Source organism: Trichoplusia ni, chromosome 2 (genome assembly GCF_003590095.1).
Source record: "Trichoplusia ni isolate ovarian cell line Hi5 chromosome 2, tn1, whole genome shotgun sequence".
NCBI lineage: Eukaryota > Metazoa > Arthropoda > Insecta > Lepidoptera > Noctuidae > Trichoplusia > Trichoplusia ni.
The window spans coordinates 6,491,063-6,512,598 of record NC_039479.1 but is presented as its reverse complement, the minus strand read 5'-3'; the positions used below and the strand labels follow the sequence as shown (position 1 = coordinate 6,512,598).

General features: G+C 39.8%; 2 protein-coding genes across 5 annotated transcripts in view; one reads left to right on the top strand and one right to left on the bottom strand.

The window, feature by feature from the left end:
- Positions 1-4,019, top strand: part of LOC113505283 (probable beta-hexosaminidase fdl) — a 68,533-nt gene extending 64,514 nt beyond the window's left edge. The window contains exons 4-5 of the mRNA XM_026887905.1: positions 1,184-1,379; positions 1,564-4,019. Of these exons, the coding sequence (XP_026743706.1) occupies positions 1,204-1,379; positions 1,564-3,352 (1,965 nt within the window). The 5' untranslated portion in view covers positions 1,184-1,203 and the 3' untranslated portion in view covers positions 3,353-4,019. The remainder of the gene's footprint in view (positions 1-1,183; positions 1,380-1,563) is intronic.
- Positions 4,020-6,003: 1,984 nt separating this feature from the next.
- On the bottom strand, positions 6,004-21,294 carry LOC113505257 (GRIP and coiled-coil domain-containing protein 2-like). 4 transcript variants are annotated; one of them, XM_026887885.1, is made up of 22 exons: positions 21,047-21,294; positions 20,555-20,948; positions 19,653-19,838; positions 19,035-19,249; positions 17,987-18,215; positions 17,618-17,715; positions 16,095-17,517; positions 15,569-16,024; positions 14,029-15,495; positions 13,603-13,947; positions 12,618-12,947; positions 11,681-12,148; positions 10,956-11,315; positions 10,354-10,827; positions 10,167-10,249; positions 9,066-10,055; positions 8,448-8,702; positions 8,056-8,149; positions 7,684-7,886; positions 7,303-7,431; positions 6,618-6,734; positions 6,004-6,119 (listed from the first exon to the last, which is right to left on the bottom strand). In XM_026887885.1, the coding sequence occupies exons 1-22, from the start codon at positions 21,089-21,091 to the stop codon at positions 6,072-6,074; spliced, it is 8,409 nt and encodes a 2,802-aa protein (XP_026743686.1). In that variant the 5' UTR covers positions 21,092-21,294; the 3' UTR covers positions 6,004-6,071. The 4 variants fall into 4 exon arrangements, with proteins under 4 accessions (XP_026743686.1, XP_026743680.1, XP_026743697.1 ...); XM_026887879.1 differs by having other exon boundaries at positions 9,066-10,249; positions 21,047-21,293; XM_026887896.1 differs by lacking the exon at positions 9,066-10,055 and having other exon boundaries at positions 21,047-21,292.
- Between the last annotated feature and the right edge of the window lie 242 nt (positions 21,295-21,536).

The window sequence follows — 21,536 nt, the reverse complement described above, 5'->3', positions numbered from 1 at the left end:
CGGCAAAAATGTCACCGCGCAAAACTTACTCTGCACGACATGTCGTTAGTTCGATCTCCGCGTATGACAAGTATTTGTGTGATCCACGAATGTTTCTTCTGAGTCTGGTTGTCTGTGACTTGAATGTTTGCAACATCCCCGCGTCATAAGAATAATAATCCGTATTATGGGAGTCGTTTCAAATGATAAAGAAAAAATGCAGAATCCTTACACAGGCACGTCGTACGCAGGAAACGCAAAAATACTAAAACCTACAGAGATGTAGAATCATAACACACAAGATTCAAACTGAAAAATATGGAATGAACAGGCGGCTTATCTTTATAAGGACGTTACGTTACGTGACTTACATTGACACAGGTTTTTACCGTTTCTCCCTATTCTAAAAACCTCACGTATATTTGCTTTGTTGACGGATCTAATTCGAAAAATATCTTCAAGGCAAGTCACATCAAGTATGCAAACAGGTTTATTTTCAACGGTAATAGTCATTTGTTTTCTATTTACTTTTAATAGAACTCTTTATCTAGATTTTGTAATAAAGTTCAGAAATGTTCAGATATGGTGTGAGTGAGTTGACTAGCCTAGCGGTGAGATGTCTGGTTGCATCCGCACTTGGCTGAAGGTTTGAATCTGGTAGGTACCTGAGTCAGTTTTCAATTGGTGTCTATTTTCTTAATGACACCCAAACAAAACGTTGGGATAGATTCTTGTTTTTGGTATCATCTATCCGAAGGAATTTTGAAATTTCTTTCTTTATATTGAAGACAATTGTCCAGTACACTGTTTGACAGTGAGAATAAAAACAAATAAACATGTCTATAATAAATAAACAATTGTTCAAACAATGTGAAAATCCATTCTCTTCAAATGATTGTCTAACAATGAGCTCTTTTCTGTCTAGCACACTCTGTATAAGACACCAAAGTGAAGTGACCTAGAAGGCGAGTCTGGCGCCTTTTAACTTGTTTCACTTAAGAAATAGACACCTAGCTGCCCATTAACGTATGCCGATGCCGCCTGTAGCGGACACACCCACTAAACTTTAGACGTTTTCAAACATGCATTGTACAATACGAGGCGGGTGGAACTTTTGAAATTAATATGCCTACGGGATTTGTCACATCAATTTATGACAATGAATATTTTGTCTAGTTTTTTTATTTCAGTGTTTTGTTTCCAGGTCCGTAGCTAGGCATCGCGATGAAGTGGTGGGGCGACGCACTGGGGCGCGGGGCGTCGGCGCAGTTCGCGCGCGTCGGCCGCATGCGGCGCGCGCTGCTGCTGCTGGCCGCCGCCGCCTGCACGGCCGCCGCGCTGCTGTACTGGCGCCAGCAGAGCGACGACCGCCCGCACAGGCCGCTGCAGGCGCTTTATGCGTAAGTTATCAACTTGGTCTGTTTGAGGTCAAATGCGACGTGCGACTACCCACTACCCGGTTGCCCACTGAGCTGAAATATTATGATGACTGAGCTGGACGGTAGCCTTAGAGGCCGATACATACAAATAATTCTTGGGCTATTTAAGGCTTATAATGATTTGAAACGTGTTTATTTATTTCAGGGGCATCGAGCCACAATGGACATGGGTTTGCCGAAACTATCGCTGCGAGCGGCTTCTCGCCTCGGAGTCATCAACTCTGCAGTCGCTTCAGACGTGCAACATGCTATGCGACTCGACACAGCTGTGGCCGCAGCCCACGGGGCCCGTCAGCCTCGCCACCGCCGTCGTGCCGGTGCGGGCTGACGGCTTCAAGCTGCAGATCGTCACGTCTCCTTCTCGTGATGTGTCGGACCACCTCGCCGAAGCCTTCGAGCTTATGAAGGAGGACATGCGGGTGCTGGAGCGCAACATGGGCGCGGACTCCCGCCCCAGTGACTACGGGTCCCCTCACGACGTGCACGTGCGCGTCGCCATTAACGGCAGCGGAGACCCGCGCATGCGTCTCGACACTGACGAAAGCTACAAGCTGGCCCTCAGACCCACCAGGAAGACGCTAGTAGCCGATATTACGGCCCACTCCTTCTGCGGCGCTAGGCACGGCTTCGAAACCCTGTCACAAATAGTATGGATGGATCCTTATGCCAGTTCGTTGCTTATTCTAGAAGCGGCTACAGTGGTGGATGCGCCACGATTTCCATATCGTGGCTTGCTGCTGGATACAGCTCGGAACTTCTTTCCGTCAGAAGAAATTCTACGAACAATAGATGCCATGGCTGCATCCAAAATGAACACATTTCACTGGCACGTAAGTGACTCGCAGTCGTTCCCACTGCGGCTGGACAGCGCGCCGCAGCTGGCGCAGCACGGCGCGTACGGGCCGGGCGCCGTGTACACGCCGGACGACGTGCGGGCCATCGTGCGGCACGCCAAGCTGCGCGGCATCCGCGTGCTCATGGAGGTGGACGCGCCCGCTCACGTGGGCCGCGCCTGGGGCTGGGGGCCCGGCGCCGGCCTGGGCCAGCTCGCGCACTGCATCGAGGCCGAGCCCTGGAGCGCCTACTGCGGGGAGCCGCCCTGCGGACAGCTTAACCCCAGAAACCCTCACGTTTACGACTTGCTGCAGCGAATTTATACTGAGATCATACAGTTGACGGAGGTCGACGACCTGTTTCACCTCGGCGGAGATGAAGTGTCCGAGCGCTGCTGGGCTCAACACTTTAATGATTCAGATCCCATGGAATTGTGGTTGGAATTTACAAAGAAAGCCATGCAAGCCCTGGAGCGTGCCAACCATGGGAAAGCACCTGAACTAACGCTGTTATGGTCGTCGCGCCTGACGCGCTCACCGTACTTAGAGCGGCTAGACTCTCGTCACCTAGGCGTGCAGGTGTGGGGCTCCTCGCGATGGCCGGAGTCGCGTGCGGTCTTGGACGCTGGATTCCGGACCGTGATCTCGCACGTGGACGCCTGGTACCTGGACTGCGGCTTCGGCTCGTGGCGCGACAGCTCGGACGGCCACTGCGGGCCTTACCGCTCTTGGCAGCAGGTGTACGAGCACCGCCCGTGGACCGAGGAGAACGGCGGCGGCGGCGGCATCGGCAACGCTGCGCCACTGGTGGGCGGGGGAGCGGGGGGCGCGGGCGGGCCCGGGGGCGCGGCGGCCTGGCGCGTGGAGGGCGGCGCGGCGTGCCAGTGGACGGAGCAGCTGGCGCCGGGCGGGCTGGACGCGCGCGTGTGGCCGCGCTCGGCGGCGCTGGCGGAGCGCCTGTGGTCGGACCGCGCGGAGGGCGCGGCGGCCGACGTGTACCTGCGCCTGGACACGCAGCGCGCGCGGCTGGTGGCGCGCGGCGTGCGGGCCGCGCCGCTGTGGCCGCGCTGGTGCTCGCACAACCCGCACGCCTGCCTCTAGCTGCCACACACACACTCACACTCACCACTTCCCTGAGCGATCCGCGGGTGATGACCGACTTGCGAGATCCTGAACATCCTTCTGTTGTACATATAGCATTTAACCGTTTAGAGTAGAATAGCAAGTAGGTAGTAATTGTACAGCGCGTATTGTTATTATTTGATATAGCTAGATCGCGGAGGCACGCGCGTCGGACTGCGGACGGCAGCAGTGGGACGCGTGAGGACGGCGCCATAGTGCGGACCGCGACAGTGTTACTGCCATTGAGTCACAAGTATTCCATCATTAATATTCGCATGTTTAAAGTAGGTACATAATAAATCGTGTTACATAGCTAGGTTTTTAAAGTATGTGATAAGAGACACAAATCATATTGCGTTGCCGCTGGTTGGGTGTACGCGCCCACGAGTGTTACTCCAGGTGGACTATTGAGCATCACTTACTAAGTCACATTTTGTAAAGTATTGAAACTCCTCTTTTAATATTAACAAAACTTATCAAAGTTGCTTTGTTTCTGTAATCGGACGTGTTATTAATGAAAATATAAATTTTTGTCTTTTAATTAAGGTCGATATTGAAGATAACAACTGATATTATTTAATAGGTATTAATGGTTATTATTATGGTTCAGGTGTGAAACGTTTGCTTGTTATAAGAACCCGGGTAGATGAACACTGTGGTCCTCTCAAGAAATTACGTTTATATTCAAACTCTGACATTTTGTTTTAACAGGATGGGCAGAGCTTCTAGCTGACATTTTATTGTGATAAAATTTGTAAGTTAGGTAGGTAGGTAGGTACTGAAAATTGTTTAGATATAGCGATTTATAGATGCGTAGTCAAATACATTGAATGGATGTGTCGTTTGCGAGCGCTCTGTCCGGCCTATGTAACTTGGCAGTTCGGAAAAAGAGATATTAGATTATTGGAGCGACATCAAAGTATACATTCACATGTATGAGGTTGAGAGGGCAATATTTTGTAGCTCTTTCCCGAAGTGCCAACTTATATTGGCCGCAATGTTTTCTATTTTGAGATGAACGTCATCGTAGTTAGGGTCTGCTAATGTTTTGATTGTTATAAAATATGAAAGGCTACGACGAAAATTAACTATTTGAACTTAAAGCCTAAAAGCCCACGTATTTATTTTATACCTTAATACTAGGGCCGAGTCAGTTGTTACTTACAAACGAATTTTGTATTCTATTATTTAAGTTAAAATAACGAAAAACATGAATTACTGTAAAAAAAATACGCTTCTATGTCACAAAAGTCCTTTGGAACTTTATTATAATTATTAAAAAAAATGAAAAACATTTCACAGTTTGCATCTCAATTCAGTGGTGCATTTATAAATAGAAGACCCTTATAATTTTATTATCAAATATAAGATTTTTATTACTTTTTTACTAAAAATCGTGGTGGCCTAACAAACCTAAAACGTTACCCTTCTTTTGTAATTTAACCTTAAAATATATTTTAACACAACTTCCTTTTTATCCTTTGTGACGATTTATCAGAAATTGTTAATTAATTTAGTTTGTAAAATATTTTTAAGCATTCGAATGTTAAATGTTTCATTATGTTAAGTTCTCCTAGTCAGGCAGTCTGACTTATATATTTCCTTAATCATAAGTCAAATGTCGCATAATTTTATTTATGGATTTTCATTTGAAATTCGGTTGTATTACCTTTGACAAGCACTTCTTTTAGAATGGTGCAAAATCATAAATTTTCATTTTCATTTAGGTACTTATAACAGAAATTACCTATACCTACTTACACGTAATGATTCATATGACAAATGATTTATTTTGCAGAAATAATAGTTATCAATAAAAGTCAGATGTTCTCAAACTATTTTCAGACAAGACCGTGTAAAAACAAAATACCTTTTATGTTGGTTCGCTTTAATTTTTGTCGTGGTCTTTCCTTTAGACAGCATTAACTAATCTGCTAATCCTGTTGATCTAAAGCAATGCTCAAATAAACCGTCAATCGTAACCACTTGTATGGTCCCCGCAAATTACAAACAGCCCTGGCCGCCATCTTGATCACGTTATTTGGCGGTACATTTCTATTGCCATCTATTTCTTTTTATTCCTTTTTTTTACGTTATCGTGACGTCACGAGCCACTCATGTGACAAGGTTCCTGCGCTTCAGGAATTTACACAATACATTATTTTTGTATTTTCGTTTTGAAATCCACATTATTATTTACTATTGAGATTTTGTAAATAAAGTCGTTTATTTTGTATATTACGATCATATTTATGTTTTTTATTTATTGTATAGTTTAAGTTAATGTTAATTTTAAATAGAATTTGAGATTGAATTATGTTTTTTTCTAGCTCATTTGCACTGTGCAGGACTAATCATTATTAGTATAGATTTTGTGAATTACAATAAATTATTAAATTATTAGTGTGCGCGCCCTTACCCAGCAACACAGTGTTAATGAGCCAGATTCTATTCCCGACACATGTGATGACAAACAGGCACAATTTTATACATTTTGTATGTAATGTTTGGTGCTATAGTGATTTTCGTGGTGTACTTCTATGAATTAAAGAATAATATTAAAATGTTGTTATTTTATTTATATCCTTATAAAAAGATAGGGAAAATTGAAAGATAATGAAAAACAAAAATTAAAAAAGCAATAAATAATTTATTTATATAACAATTTCGTTCCAGAAATTAAATGTCAAAAAACAAACTACTTCTTCCTAAAGATGTTACTCAGCCTTCTGCTTCGTGGGGTTCCCTGGAAACAGATAACACTTTAATAATCAAAGATGAAATTGCCACAGTAGGGACGGTGTCCGCCATCGTTTTATTTTATCCTAGTACTAGAAAACAAGCAATGAATGGGATACAGTGTTTAAAATCTCGTGTGACGTCACTTACCAGCACGCTTTTTAGTAGCAAGTAATGTTTTTAACACCCGCTACCATACATTTCATCAACTAAACTGCTTTTAATCATTCTTTTTAAAGATGAAAAATACGTATTCGATATTTTTTGAAATCTGTCTGACAGACTACGAAACAGATTTCTAGTATAAGATTTAGAGTCAAATACCCTATAATCTTGCCTACCAATACAACATGAAATAAAACAAAATATTAGATAAAAATTATACAATAATTCTGAAGAATCATACATTTTTGCAGCCATCACTAATTTTTCGATGCATCCTATGTCTAAGCTGATAGAAAATACACCTTATAGTGTGAAAATAGAGCTCATAATAATAACTTACTTCGGCGGTATCGTTTCTAGCGGATCGGAAGAGTGAGCGCAGTCGGGACGGAGTGCTAGTCTTGCGCGACGGCTGCGGGTCGGCCTCCACACGCATTGACTCGCGCAGCTCCGAGTCCTGCAAACATATTTTTTTTTATATAAATCTAACAATTCACCTTTATAAAGAAAACATTTAAATAAAATATATAGAAAATATATAGAAATTGCATTTGAACACATGACGAAGATTTGACGTTTCCATACTTCTTTGTACAATCCCATTTTTGTTGACAGTAGACGAAGTATGATTTATTTTAGCTAAGAGCGGAAAAAGAGCATTCATAAACCTAAAATAAAGATAATAAAACAAGTTTGGCGGACAGCATGTGTTTGGGCGCACATCCGCAGAATGCGCAATCGCTATGGTAACTAGGCACTAATAAAACTTGCATAAAAGAATTACCCTATTAAATGTCAAGAACAACACACAGTAAGCAGTATTTATTTCAGTATTCTTCTGGACTTTTAGACTATGGGACAATCTTAAGGCTGCGATTCCACCTGAGATGTGCGAGCACGCGAAGCGAGGCATGTGTTTGTAAAGAACCAATATAATCGCTTCATTTACTTCGCCTCCGTCAGCTCAGCTCTGGTGGAAACGCAGCTTAAAAAGTTGCTTTTTGTAATAATAGTATTATACTGACTGTAGCGGAGAGTCGTCCCGCTTGCTTGCTGGGTGTGGGAGGGCCGGGCTTCTTGTAGGCGATGATGCCAACCTCCTTGCGTTGGGGCTTGCCGGGAGCCGCGGTACTGGCGCCGGCTGCGTTGATAAACTGAATAGACAACATATAATCGCATATGTTGGTATAAAAAACGTATGAATCAAGCGCAGTTAACAACAAAGAATCGAGCATAATAAACAACGAAGTATAACAGCGATGAAAAAAGTAAAGTAAATGTAGCTTTAATAACAATTGAGAGTAAGATAAGGAAGAAGAATTATTATTTTGTTAAAGCACTTATTCAAAAAACCAATCATCAACTAAAGGCGTTTTATTAGACAAAATAAAGCTATGTTTCCATACCTTGATGTCCTCTTCATCGACGGCCTGCGCGAACTGTGTCTCCGCGGGGTAGGAGCTCTTGAGATGCGGCGGACAGAGCGAGTTCCTCCGCCGCAGCTCGGACAGGCGCTGCGCCGGGGCCGCGCGGGGCGTCGCCAGCTCCTTCAGGTAGCGGTTGTCGCAGATCTCGCTCTCCTCGTCCGACATGTGCAGGGTGCCGGTCTCTGGGTGTAGCAAACAGATATGAGGTTTATCACAAAGGTGTAAAGTTGGTATTTCAATTTAGAACCATACAGTGTGGTCGATATAGCTCGGTACGTCTAGGAACTGTACTTGTACACTTCGATCTATCTGTAACAATATTTGTTGTGGAGCGTTTACTACAATATTTACCTCGTCGCGCAGCGTTATTGTTGACGGGTAGAGATCGAAGGGAAACAGTTTCTGATGGACGAGATGGCTCCTCTTGGGTAGGGACTAGACCAGACTGCAACAAGCATTAATCACTTAAATTAATAAAACTATTTATTTAACGTTTTTTATTTCGGTTAGTGTAACTATAATGGACACAAGCACAAGCGATTAGAAAGGAAGAAGAGACTAGACAATATAATATCATATTAAAATAGAAAAACTTCACAATTAGGTACATACCTTTTCATAAAGTGCCGTGAGTCTAACTTCTCAATACAGTACATTAAAGCGATTTCATAGCATTAGCTTACGGAAAAATATATTTTTTTGTGTTGTAAGTTGTTTGAGTAGTGTTAGTGCTATATACTCACGGAGTGCACGTGTTGCAGCGACATGAGCGAGCCGGAGCGCTGGCGGCGGCGCAGCCAGTCGGCCTCGTCGCGCTTGACGAGGAACTTCTCGCCCACGGACCAGAGCTCGCTGGTGAGGCCGCGGATGTGGTCCTCGTAGGCGCGGCTGGACGCGGCCAGCTTGTCGCGCGCGCGCGCCAGCTCCCGCTCCAACACCGCGATCTCCTCCTTGCGCTTCTCCTTGAACACGTCTATCTGCGCCGTGTACAGTTGTTTCTGAAATACAAGAACATTACTAGAGTAGGTGATAACGGGGCGAACAAGAAGATTTCAATATTTTCAATACGTGCAATCAGGCCATGCAAACATAAATATTTAAACATATTACCTTTGGAAGCGGCTTCTACTAATACAAACTATCTACCAAAAATGTTTTAATGAACACTCAAAGCGTAACAAACTATAAATAAAACAAAAGCATCCATTAAAACAATTTATTTGTCAACAATATAAATAAATTGACTTCACAAGTCATAACAGTCAAACGCTAAGCCACACCACTCAGTAATCCATCGAAAGGTAGAACCACCACACAACCTGGTATAGCAATATCAACAACATTATGGGGAGGATACTGACCATTTTAGCCTTCATTCTGTTGAGTTTGTCCTCGTATTCGGCGCGCACCTCCATGACGGTGAGGGCCTGCGGGTCGCGCGCGCCCTCGCCTTTCGGAGCCCGAGTCACTTCCTCCAGAAGCTTCTGGAAAGATTTCTCGAGTTCCTCGCACTGTACCTCCAAGCCCGCGTTTTGGAAGCTGGTCGTGGCCAGCGACGAGCGCTCGGAATCGCTCATGAAGGCTTGCTTGATCCTCTCGGAGGAGATGGTCCTGCCGATGCAGCGCTCGACCCACCGCTCCAGGTTGAGCGCGCACTCGGCCAGGTCCTGCATGGCCGCCGCGTAGCCCCGCTCCAGCCTGCCCATGCACGAGTCAGTCACCTGACCGTCTAAACTAAGTATTTCGCGCCTAACCGTTCGCTGAAGCGAAATAACCCTGCTTAATTTCTGAGCGTACAGGTCCTTCACCGAACTGAAAGTCTGGAAGCTAACCGACAGCTCACTCAGAAACTTCTTTAGATTTATGATTTCCGTTTCGTGGATCCTGTTAACTTCGGTCAGTCTGTCCCGTTCCTTTTGAAGGAGAAGTTGCTTCTCTGAACATTTTCTTATATGCCTATCTGTAGTCTCAAGGAAGTTTTCCAAGTCTTCCATGGTAATTGAGCCCGCGTTCAAACTACGTTTTAACTCATTATCATAGCTGTTAGCGTTTCCAAAGTTAGTTAATTCTTTGAAGACCGTGTTCGTTTTGATTTCGGCGATCCTCTTCAGAATGATAGCTTGGTATTTGGCTGACACTTTGATAATTTGTGTGACTCTATTTTCGGCGACGCTCATTTTGCTGACTTGTTTCTTGAGGTCGGCGATCTCGTCATTCTTCTGATGCACGATTTTCTTGAGTTGTGACGAGAGCTGATGGCAGTTCTCTTTGCTGACGTCGAGTTCTTGCGACACGTCCATGAGCTTAGTCTCGGACTCGGCCAGCAGGGTCTTCATGTAAGACACGTCGCTCTGCAACGTGGTTATAGTGCGGTTCTTATCCTGGATGATCTTTTCTAAATCTGAGATGGTCTTTGAGCTCTCCATGGATGAGTATGTGATGTCTGAAGAAGTGTTATCTACCTGATGGTGAAGGTCGCGGAGCTCCTTCTCCGCTTGCCCTGAGTGCTTGACAGCAGAGGTTCTTTCTTGATTCGACACTGCAACTGCAAACAATACAATTTATTTTCGTAACAATTGATCTTTTATAATAATGCAATTTTCGCAGTTAGTTAATGTAATTTATAATAGAATTAAAATGACTACATACACGTCTCTCTCTGTCCAACGGCCTTGATAAGCTCTTCGTTCTCCTTCCTCAGAATGTTCAAAGCTTCTCTATCGTTATTTATTTCTTCCAGATTTTGTTTCAACTCCATTATGGTCGTCGTCTTATCTTCTATCTCTTTCTGATACGTTTCTCTTAAAACCTTTTCTTCTTCGAACTCTTTAGTCACGCTTTTAATGATAGCGTCTTTTTCTTTGCTCATTTTCGATATAATAGCGTCCTTAGCTTTGGACTCGTCCTCACACTGTTCAACCTTAGCAAGTACAGTTTTGAGTTCTTTTTGTAAAGATATTATTTCTCTTTGCCTCTCTTCTAGTTCTTTCTCAGCTTTGTCGTGGTATTCCTGCAAGATGGCGCAATTGTTGGAAAGGCTAAGTTTCTCGTTGTTAGCGGCTTCATCGAGTTTTTGATGCGTTTGTGTGGCCTCCTTCAATTGATGTTCCAAGTTCATGATGGCTAAAACAAATAAATTATATGAGACACGGATTGTAGTCGAAACAGTTAATATTAGATCACATATTATGAAAGCTATGTTTTTTTATTACGCGTTTACGAGTCAACCTACCGCTTGATAAGGCACTTACCAGTTTTATTCTCTTCGATAATGCTAACCAGTTTCAGATTATCATTATTTAGTTTGGCATTCTTTTCAGAATCTTTCGCGATATTTGCATCTAAGGTAGCTTGGACAGCGTTAAGTTTTTCCATTAATTCATTTTTGTCTTTAATCAATGTACTGTTGTCTTGCTCCAATGCATTCATTTGCTCATGGAGTAATTTAGCTTTTTCTTCCATTTCTTTAATATTTTCAGTTTTTTCTTTGAGGGTACATTCTAAACCATCGCTGACTTGATTGCGTTCTTTTAAAGTTTTTTTTAATTCTTTTATTTCTTGCAGCATTTGTTTTTCCATGGCGTCATTTTGCCATTCCAATGATTCGACATCTAAAAATAAAAATCTCAAACTTATTAAGTGTTTAGCTAACATCTTAAATAATATATTTATAACGTAATTTAATAAAAATAATGGACAATCATTTATGCTTTCATAGTAACTATCGTAAGAATGATTTATTATTAATTGATGCAACAGTTTAATTACGCGCAATTATAGGTATTGACCGACTAGTTTCAGACAAAACCGGAGTCCTTAATCATGCTGACACGTCCGATTGTCAAGTCGAACTCGACTACTACTCGATACTAGTTGGCAATCCCGATAAATACGCGGTATACTCATACCGTTGCATCATTTATGATATTAACTTCTTGGCTGTAAAACAATGCGCTCAAATACTTATACTACTTACCCATTTTATATTTTTGTATTTGTTTAGTCATTTGCTTACATTCCTTCTGCAGTCTCTTAGCTTCAAGCATTTTATCCTGCAATCTGTTCTGTAGGACAATGATTTCCTTTCCAAAATGTTCATTTTTAACGTTAACCTCAATTTCCAGTTTGTCTTTCGCAATTTTGATTTCCCCTATCTCTTTAATCATCGTTTCTAATGCCGCATCCTTTTCTTTAATCTTTACTTCGAATTGTTTTTTCTCGTTTTCTAATAGATCCTTGAGGTGTTTGTTCTCTTCTTGTAGGTTTTCATTGGTTTTTAAATGTTCAGCGATGACGTTGTTAAGCGTGGTCTTCTGATCCTCCATTATTGACTCAGTGACAGTCACCATGTTCTTAAGGACTTGTCTTTCGGATTCAAAATCGTTAATTAATTTTTCTAGGTTCAACTTTTCATTCTTTACTTCATCTTCTAAAGTTTTTATAGCTGAAAGTAAGGAGTTTGTTACGTAAGTTACTTAAGGCAAGAGTAAACACATAATATTCGGTAGAACAAACCAAACACACAGAATAGCATCCATTTGTTTTCTTTGAAACAGGACAATAATGAGCTTAGTTAACCTCCATGGGGGACCCCTATTCTCGAAGCCTTTTACCTCTTAGGGTAGGTCGGTCAATCGAATTATGGTCAACTTGACCCGACAAGAGAGGCCGACACGAGTTGCGCTCGATTGACAGGTATCGACAAAGATAACACTTGATTGCTCAAGTTTTAGCCTTGTCGCGCAGTCAAGCTTGGTTTGGATCGGTAGGAAAATTTAAGGACCAAATCGATAACCGAACCGTATTAAAATAAAAAAACGAAATCATACCAGTTTCCGTATTTTAACACTGTGCTATCAGTAAAGGTTGCAATGAACGTTACCGCGTAACAAAAGGGGTTTATTTAACTATACCTGAGTTATTGTCTTCAATAATCTGCTGCAGGCGTTCCTTCTCCTTCCTGACAGCCTCCAACTCTGCAGTCTTATCCTTCAAGTAGTTCGTCAGCTTAGTGATCATAACATTCAGGTTATCAATCTGGCTTTCATACGTCCTCTTCAATTTGTCCGTCAAATTCTCATTGTCAATCAGTTTTTCCTTCAACGAATGCACCTTTACCTCCAATTGTAATTTTACGTCGTTCAAATCGTTCGTAAGAGATTGGTTCTCTTGTTGCAATATATGCATTTCCCTTGATTTGTTGTCTAACGCTGTATTGTATGATTCGGTACGTTTCGATAGTTCTAGAAATAAATATTGCGCTAAAGTTAAAGAGGGTAGCCTAGAATCCTAAAACCTGTTTGACTTTAGTAAGTTTGCGAAAGCCGATTTGATGACCCTCAAAAAGCCGTTTTGGCATCCAATTTTAACTTGAATTAGATTTTACTAATGAAGAACTAATGAAAAAAAGATTAAGAGATATAGTAGAGGTATAGTTTATTAGTTAACACCCGTATAGTGTTTAGTCATGTATTATACAAGCACATGTAAATGTTTGAGGACATTCTTGCCCGCGCGAGACTCCCCTGCATATATGAGAGCTGCAAAGGTTGACGTGTTATTACTACACAATTAATTCAGAGTTAATGTTAGCAAGTGTGATGTTTAGCGAGTTAATGTTAGATAGCAAGTGACTCCAATAAATGTATTTGCTTAATCTTTTAGTACGCCTGGCCCATAAGAGTGGGGTTGTACTTGAGCGTGATAAATACAAAATCATAATATTCTTAGGTGCACCTCTGTTTTAAAATTGTAAGCATATGTTATATGATAAGAAAATTTAACAAATTTAACTGACTGACCAATAACATAAGTGTGCAATGTCAAGCGGAGTTAAACTATAATGCGTGCGTAACATCTATGAATGAAAGAGTGATATAATGAGGCAAACAGACTCACCGATTTTGTTTTCACTCACAACCTGTTGCAAGCGCTTGATCTCTGTCTGCAGCTCAAACAATTGCATCTCTTTCTGTTGTAGCACCTGTCTCAGCTCAGCCAATGAGCTATTCTCGTGTTCCAGAGCCTTCTCTAAATTCTTCCTCATTATTAATTCAGAAGTTATAACATCAGCAATGTTCAAAAGGACCCCGCACTTATCCCCGACACACATATCCTTGTTTTCTGTTTCTAATATTTTATGTAGCACTTCATTTGCAATCCCCTCCTTTTTGAGTCCTTGCACGAGTTTTTCTAGTCCAACACTTAAGTTTGTTGAGAATTCTTCGATCGAATCTTCTTGAGCTGAAATAATGAAATATTTGATTAAGCAAATAGGTAAAAATATAAAACGAAAAATTAATGTAATATATTTAATATCCTTACTCTTGCATAGCACTTGTAAATGCTTCATATTTTCAGCAACATTTTCGAGCTCAGTTTGTTTACTATGGACAACAGATGTATATTTTTCATTCAACTCATTTAATTTTGCATTCAGATTTTCTTTCTCAGTTTCAATTTCGTCGTGTGCAGATTTCTCGACGCCCAAAGACTTCACGAGTCCTTCCTTTTCAACAAGTAACAATTCTTTGTCATTGATCAGAACCTCTTGAATAGTTCTGTTTTCAAGTAAATCTTGTTTGAGAGTTTCATTTTGACTAATTAGAGCATTATTTTCCTTGAGATACGCGTCCTTACAAGTCTTCTCACTCGAGAGCTGTTGTTGTAACTTAGATTTTTCCTCATTCAGAACCTTATTGGCAGCTTTCTCCTGTTTGCACTGCTGGTCCAACAGACCCTGTTTTTCAATCAAGTGGTCTATCTCATGACTCATTTCCTCTTTATTGTTTTCCACTTCAGTTATCATCTGCTCTATCCGATGTTTCTCTACCAGAAGGTTTTCAACTTCCTTCTCTGCTAACTGTCTTGCTGACCTCTCCTCCACAAGCTGTTGGGTGAGGCACTCGTTTTCTTCTTGTAAGTTATTTTTGATAGCTACTTGTTGCAACAATTTCTTATCGATTGCTCCAATTTGCAAAATGAGAACATTTTTTTCTTCCTCAATCATCTTCCTCTTAGACCTCTCCTCTGACAGTTGTTGTTTCAGTAATATCTTTTCATTAAACAAGTCGTTTTTATCTGTAACTAGTGTTTGGAAGTCCCCACTGAGATGCGCCTTTTCTGCTAGGAGCATATCTTTAGCTGCCCTTTCCTTTGCAAGTTCAGCTTCTAGAACCTCTTTCTCTCTGATGCTGACGGCATTTTTAATTTCCTCGTGAGCGAGTGACTCCATTAGTTTGAATACTTCGCTTTCATTCCTCTTATTGGAATCGTTCTTCTCTTTGTTCATAGTTTCTATCTTTTCAGACAGTTCATCCCTTGCATGAGTCACATCAACAATATTTTTCTTTAATGTTGCAACTTCTTGTGTCAGCTTGCCTATTTGTTCTTCTTTAGCTTCGATAGTTTCTTTCGACTCTACCTTGTACTTCTCCAAAGTTAGTGTTATGTTTTCGTAGTCTTTCCTCAATGATTCTAATTGAACAGTGAGCACTTTCAGTTGTCTCTCCAGCCTGTCAATTACGCAATCCTTTTCCTTCACTATAACTTCATGGCTGCTGTTATCTTCTTCAATGGCAAACTGTAGCTGTTCATTTTCTTTCTGCAATGCTTCTATGGCTTGTTTCTTACAATCATATGCTTTTTTAACCTCTTGTTGTAGTTCATAATTCAAGGATTCCATATTGCTTAGCTTCTTTTGTAAATCTTTAGTCTCAACAGTTTTCTGGTGAGCTAGGTCCCTGATTAATTGATCCTCTTTACCTAATCGGTCTTCAAGTATTTTGATTTCTGAAAAGAAAAAATAACTTTATTAAAATTGCCTCACTAATAGAAAATAATCACACAAAAGCTTTTTACACACCTCTACCCTTTCCTTCAATCGTTTTAGCAGCAAGGTCATATTCAATTTTCAATTTATTTATTTCACAATTTTTAACATTAATTTCAGAACTCAATTGGCTTGTTATATTTTCCAACTTAGCGCACACATTCTGATATTCGTTTTCAATTTTATTTTTAAATGATATTTCTTCCTCTAACTTTTGCATTAGTGATTCATTCTTTTTATTTAATACATTGACATTTTCTCTGTCAGCATCTAGATCTTTTTTAAGATTTTCGATTTCATTATTAAGTGCATGTATTAGATGGTCTTTACTTTTAATAGTTTTCCTAGAGTGTGTACTAAGTTCTTTGACATTTTTTTCTGTATCAACAAGTTTGGCCATCAGTGAAGATACTTCTGCATCATAAGTTTTTTCGAGTGCAGAATATTTTTGCTTTTCTTTAGTCATATTTTGATCTAAGCTTCGAATGGCTAGAAATAAAAGCACTGTAGTATTATAAGCGTCGCGATAAGCATGCATATGAATATTTATAAGACTCACCTTTCTTGTTCTCATCAATGGTTTTGGACATTTTCTCACACTCCGCCTGCAGTTGTGATATCTCCTTGCATTTTGCAGCCAATTCCATTTCGAGTTTAGTCTTCTCATTATTCATTGCTTCGAGTTTGTTCTGCAAAGTATCTTTCTTAGCTGTAAGTTTAGTTAGTTTATGGTTTATAATGTCAATAGTTTCATTAGCGTCAGCGAGCTCATCCTGGTGAGCCTTCTTAGCTGTTTCCAGCTCATGATTAAGAAGTTCAATGTTTTTAGTCTTCTCAGTAACATCCTTAGTAATTCTTTCCAACTCTTCGTTGAGTTTCATATTATTAACTTTTAGTCTTTCGCTGATATTTTTCTCTTCTTCTAAGTAAAAGTCCATTGCTTGAATAGTCTTTTCTTTGTCAGATACTTCTACAGTTATTTTCGAGAATTCCACACTGAGTTTATTTACTTGATCTGAGAGAGTCACTTTAGCTTGTTGCAGTTCCTGAAGTTCGTTTTGTAGACCCATGTTGAAGTTTATTTTGTCTTGTAAATTGGTTTGCAGTGTGTTCACCAGTTCATTACTCTTATTCAATTCAAATATCAGTCTCTCGACTTCTAAACGATGAGCATTTTCGTGGTGTTCCATTTCCTTATGCAATTCCACGAATTTAACTGTTTGGTTGTTTATTTCAGCTTCCAACTCGGATTTACACTCCTCTAGATGCGAGCAGTGGTCTTTAAGGCTTGCAACTGATTTCTTGAAATGGTCTATTTCTTTCAATACTGTGGTGATGTTATGTTCGAGACTCTGTTGCATGGCATTCATCTCATGAGATTTGTTGTGTAGTTTGCTCTCCGCCTCTTGCTTTTGTTTGTCAAGCTGTTGCATGTTGGTTTGGTACTTGCTTGATAGTTCCTTTTCCTTCCTCAAGTCCATTTGCAGAGATTCGATGACTTCGCCCTTATCGAACACATTGTTCTGTAACTCGACAAGTTCGTTGTTCCTGTTCAGCACCTTCTCATTTAGCTTCATCATTTGGTTTTCGTAGCTCTCTCTCATGTTGAACCGTGCGTGTTTTTCAGATTCAATTTCCATTTTTAAGTTTTTAATATTGTTTTCCAGTTTCGTTGTCTCGTCCGACATACTCTGCAGTAGAGACAGTTTCTCTTCCTGCAGTGTTTGTATTTCGAGCATCTTCTTTTCGATAACAATCCGAGAGTTGTCGTTGTTTTCTTTGATCTTTTGTTCGAGTTCATTGATTTCATTGTTCAATTTGCTAATATCATCGTTGTAAAGGGATTTTAAATTATTTTTTTCCTCAATCTCTTCATTAATGCGATGTCTGAGATTGCAAATTTCATTTTCTCGCGCTGACAGTTCTTTATCGTAAGTTTGTTTCTCGTTATCAGTTTTGTTAGAGAGGTCATTCATTTCGTCCTTTAAAAGGAGAATACAGTTAAAATAAATTTTATTGGTGAGCAATAAAAAAAAAAAATTTGAAAAGACCACTTGTCATAATTTTTTTTTTGATACCTACCTGTACCCTCTGTAGTTGAAGCTTGAGAGCTTCGACTTTGGCTCTCTCTTCAGCAAGCTGCACTTCAATCACATTGACACAGGCTTCACTGCAGACAGCTAAAACAAGATCAAAGTTTAGCATAAAAACGCCTTTTTTGTCCTTAATTTCTTGAATTTAAACAAATGCTCTTAAAATGTTTTATAGTTTAATTTTAAATAAGCGTTATCATTTATTAAGACGTTAACGTCAGAGAGTCCGCAATCACGTCCTGAATCCTTGAGACATCGCGTTGAAACCCTCTTAACCAAATACAGGCACTATTATACATGAAATTACTGTATCAAAATGTAGGATAAATAATGAAAATCATGAACACTACAAACTCACAGATGTTATGCTGCAACGACTGTATGCTGGTGTCGTGGTCATCGCACTCCAGTAAGCTGGAGTCGAGGCGATTGAGGCGGTTATGCTGGCGCAGCTCGGTGACCAGTTCCTTCAGGGACTGCATGTGGCGTCGTTCTACATCCAGCTCTTCGGCCAACTGGTTCGCGCGGGCGCACTCCTCCTGGCTGAGGGATAGCCACTTGTCTCGGTCCTGCTTTAGCTGATCCATCTGCATGTATAAAAATGAATGAATCACGCGTGAACTGCTGAACCGATTTATCTAATTCTTTTTTTGTTGTATTTGTTATTGTCAAGAGGTGTTATGCGAGAAAAACCTTTAGAAATTAACATTTAACCACCATATCAAGTAATCCTAACTGTTACGATTGACTTTTTGGATCCATCACCGCCCCCAATATATGAAGGCACCGGGAACAGGACCTACGTATTGACGCTGGAGAAACCGCGAGGCACAGTTAGTCTATAATAGATTTCCTTAGGTATGTGCCATAAAGCCACAGCCACATCAGAAATTATAAGAGATAACAATCGTTTTCCTGAAATACCTTAGGTCACCCAGCCGAGTGCTGGGTGCTTAAGGCCAGTTGCATTGGTTATGCAATAAAAAATGGAGTATTGAGTCTAGTTATAGATCTTTGTTTACAGGACTAGGGATTACGTACTAACGCGCTACAAGTCGGACTTTAAAACCGAGATAAAGAGCAACAACTGTTGACAGCGTCATCGTGGGCAGTCTATGCCCAACATATCGTGCTATCGATTGTCGGCAGTTTGGTCATCGAAAACATACGCCTAATTTTATAAATCAAATAATAGATGAATAAATCAATCACCAGAACCTTGTATTAAGAAGAAAACTTTAAGTCTTAAATAATTTTGTTTTCAGTTTTAAGTGATCAAAGTTTTTTAAATTATCTCGATCAAAATCAAAAGTCAGTTATTCAAATTAGGCTACTAAGTAGCACTTTTTGAAGGTCAGGCTATATTGGACTTCATCTCTTAAATGCACCTGAGTTATGCTCATTACCTTGGCCTTGTAAGTATCCCTTTCATGTGTAGCATCATCCAGCATCTCCTGTGTTCGTACAAGCCGTTCCTCCATGTCCTGCAGTTGGCGTTCCAGTTTCACGGAGGATTGTGTCTCAGCATCCTGCCCACGAGGGTCCTGCTCCTGGCCGCAGCACATGGATATCTTTGCCTTCAGGTTTACTATGTCCAGCTTGTATTGTTCTTTATCCTTTACTGTTAAAAAATTTCAACACTTAAGTTTTTAATAACTGACAGATTTAAAATTCAGGCTAGCAACACAAAACCTAATAAAATGTGGCTGAATGAGAACAGGTAAGGGACCATTAGAAAACATACTTCTAAAGTCGTCTCCATCCTAGTATAGAGCACAAGATCATGCCATATATTCAATTTGTTTAAGTACTTAAAAAAGGAAAGCAATCTTCCCATAGAGTAATCTTAATACATAAAGAAACCATATAAATAAATTTTAAATTTCTATGTTTATTTCATTTGGCAATCTTTATTGTTATGTTGCATTAATTATTATTTCAGTCATGTTTTATTTTGAAACAAAAAGACACACTAAGTAGTTGACCCATTTTTAAGCACGGTATAGGTACAGTAAGTAACTTACACAATGTCTCCATCCTAGCATTGGTTCTTGACAACTCCTCCTGCAGATAATTATGGTCAAAGCGTTCCGCATCCAACGCAGCCTGCAGTCTTCTCACTTCGCCATGTAAGGAGCGAAGAGCTGGCGGAGTCTCAGCCACTTTGGCACGTCCAGGTTCCAAGTAAGCCATGTCTACACCGCACGCTTCTGTTATAAATAAGAGATGGTAATACACAACTACAAAATTATACTCAAATAATTATAATTTGTTGTGAAAGTTACATTTTATTATATATATTCCAAAAAACATAATGTTATTAAAATCCCTACTATAATATATAAACAATTACAATAAAATCACTTAAAAGAATGTAATAATAATAAAAACTAACAAGAACCACAGTCAACAATTTTCAAATTTGTCAAACTTAAAAAAGAAAAACAAAGCAATATTTTAGTCACCATATTTTTTTAAAACTTACAATCACCAAAAACATTTCTAGTAAAATTCAAACACAACTGTATCCTGCATGGTGTATAACTTAAATACATTGTTCATTCATCCCCACAACATGTGGTCAATGAACCACAGCTGCTTTCTAACTGACAGCTGCAAATTAACATGAAAAAAAAATAGCAAACACCCTTTTTGCCCTTTCCTTTATTCCTTATTCACTTAAGGTAATAACTGACCTTAAAGACATAATAACAATACTAGTGATACTGGTTTTATAAATACAAAAAAATAACTGTCTTTTAGTTTAAATCTGGTAAACTTGTTTATATGAAACTTAGAGGTTGATGTCACAAAAATATTAAATCATCTTAAATCTCAAGTTAGGATCAGACAGACTACTTTTAGACGCGATAGCCGAAATCCTTTATAGAACAATCGCGGCATGGTAATAAAAATAGCACTTTACCTGTGATAGCTGCCCTGACATCCCTGCATGTGACAGGAGAGCACTCCATGAGGCTCTTGCTGAACTTGAGTATGATCTCCTGGTCCTCACCGCTCAGCTTGCTGCACATCGCGCTCTTGATGTCCACATCCTTAGAGTTCACGCACACAAAGAACAGAAGCAGAGATGCCACCAGATATATCTCCTCTTCGTTAGTCGCCTCAACTGTTCCATTTTCAAATTTAAATTCTGGATACTTCTCTAAAATGAACTCTTCAACGGTATGCGCTTCAAGTACGGACGATTTCGATTCGTCCAAGTTTAAATTTTTACGTAAATGAGAAATGATGTTCAATAGAGATTCTGTGTTCACGGTTCGTTCATCTTCGTCAGTTTCAATGAAATAGCAATTAATCTGCAAAAAAGAAACAATAAAAATGTAAAAAGCTTTGCGCTTTTGTATCAGCTAACAACATCAATCAACGACATTTAGAAAAAACATCTGCTACATACCCAGTTAGTGATAATTTGCTTCCATTTTTGTAACATGGTACACATTTAATAATTTTTGTCACCAGTATATTATTTTTAGTTTACCTAATTTTAATCCCATGAGAATATAACGAAAATACTAATAAACAAACAATTTCATAACAGTTGATTCAATGAAATGTTGTTATTCACCGTTGCAGTTTGAAATTCTGATTTCTTTTTCAACCGTTGGTAAGATGTCAATGTCAGTTGTAAGCAAAGAGAATATTCCCAAATTTTATACTCGCCACAGATTAGTAAGTAGCGATGATTCCTGCCAAATATATATTTTTTGTGAATTTGTTTTATTTTATCCTAAAATCATTTTAGTATACGAACGACTGTAGTTTTTAAACACAATTTTACCTAAAAAAAAGTTTGAATCTATAATACTGTCTGAATTTCTGAATAAAACCGCCGTTTTGTTGGTTAACTGCCGTTTTAAATGAACGGTCAACAACAAGTAGTTTTA

What these genes read in the sequence shown, in the direction of transcription:
- LOC113505257 (XM_026887879.1), bottom strand. Translation starts at nt 21,091, where the DNA reads ATGTGTACCATGTTACAAAAATGGAAGCAAATTATCACTAACTGG. An exon ending in GTCGTTGCAGCATAACATCT is followed by an intron (nt 17,716 to 17,986) that starts GTGAGTTTGTAG and finishes ATCTTGTTTTAG; the next exon opens with CTGTCTGCAGTGAAGCCTGT. An exon ending in AATACAAAAATATAAAATGG is followed by an intron (nt 11,316 to 11,680) that starts GTAAGTAGTATA and finishes TTTTATTTTTAG; the next exon opens with ATGTCGAATCATTGGAATGG.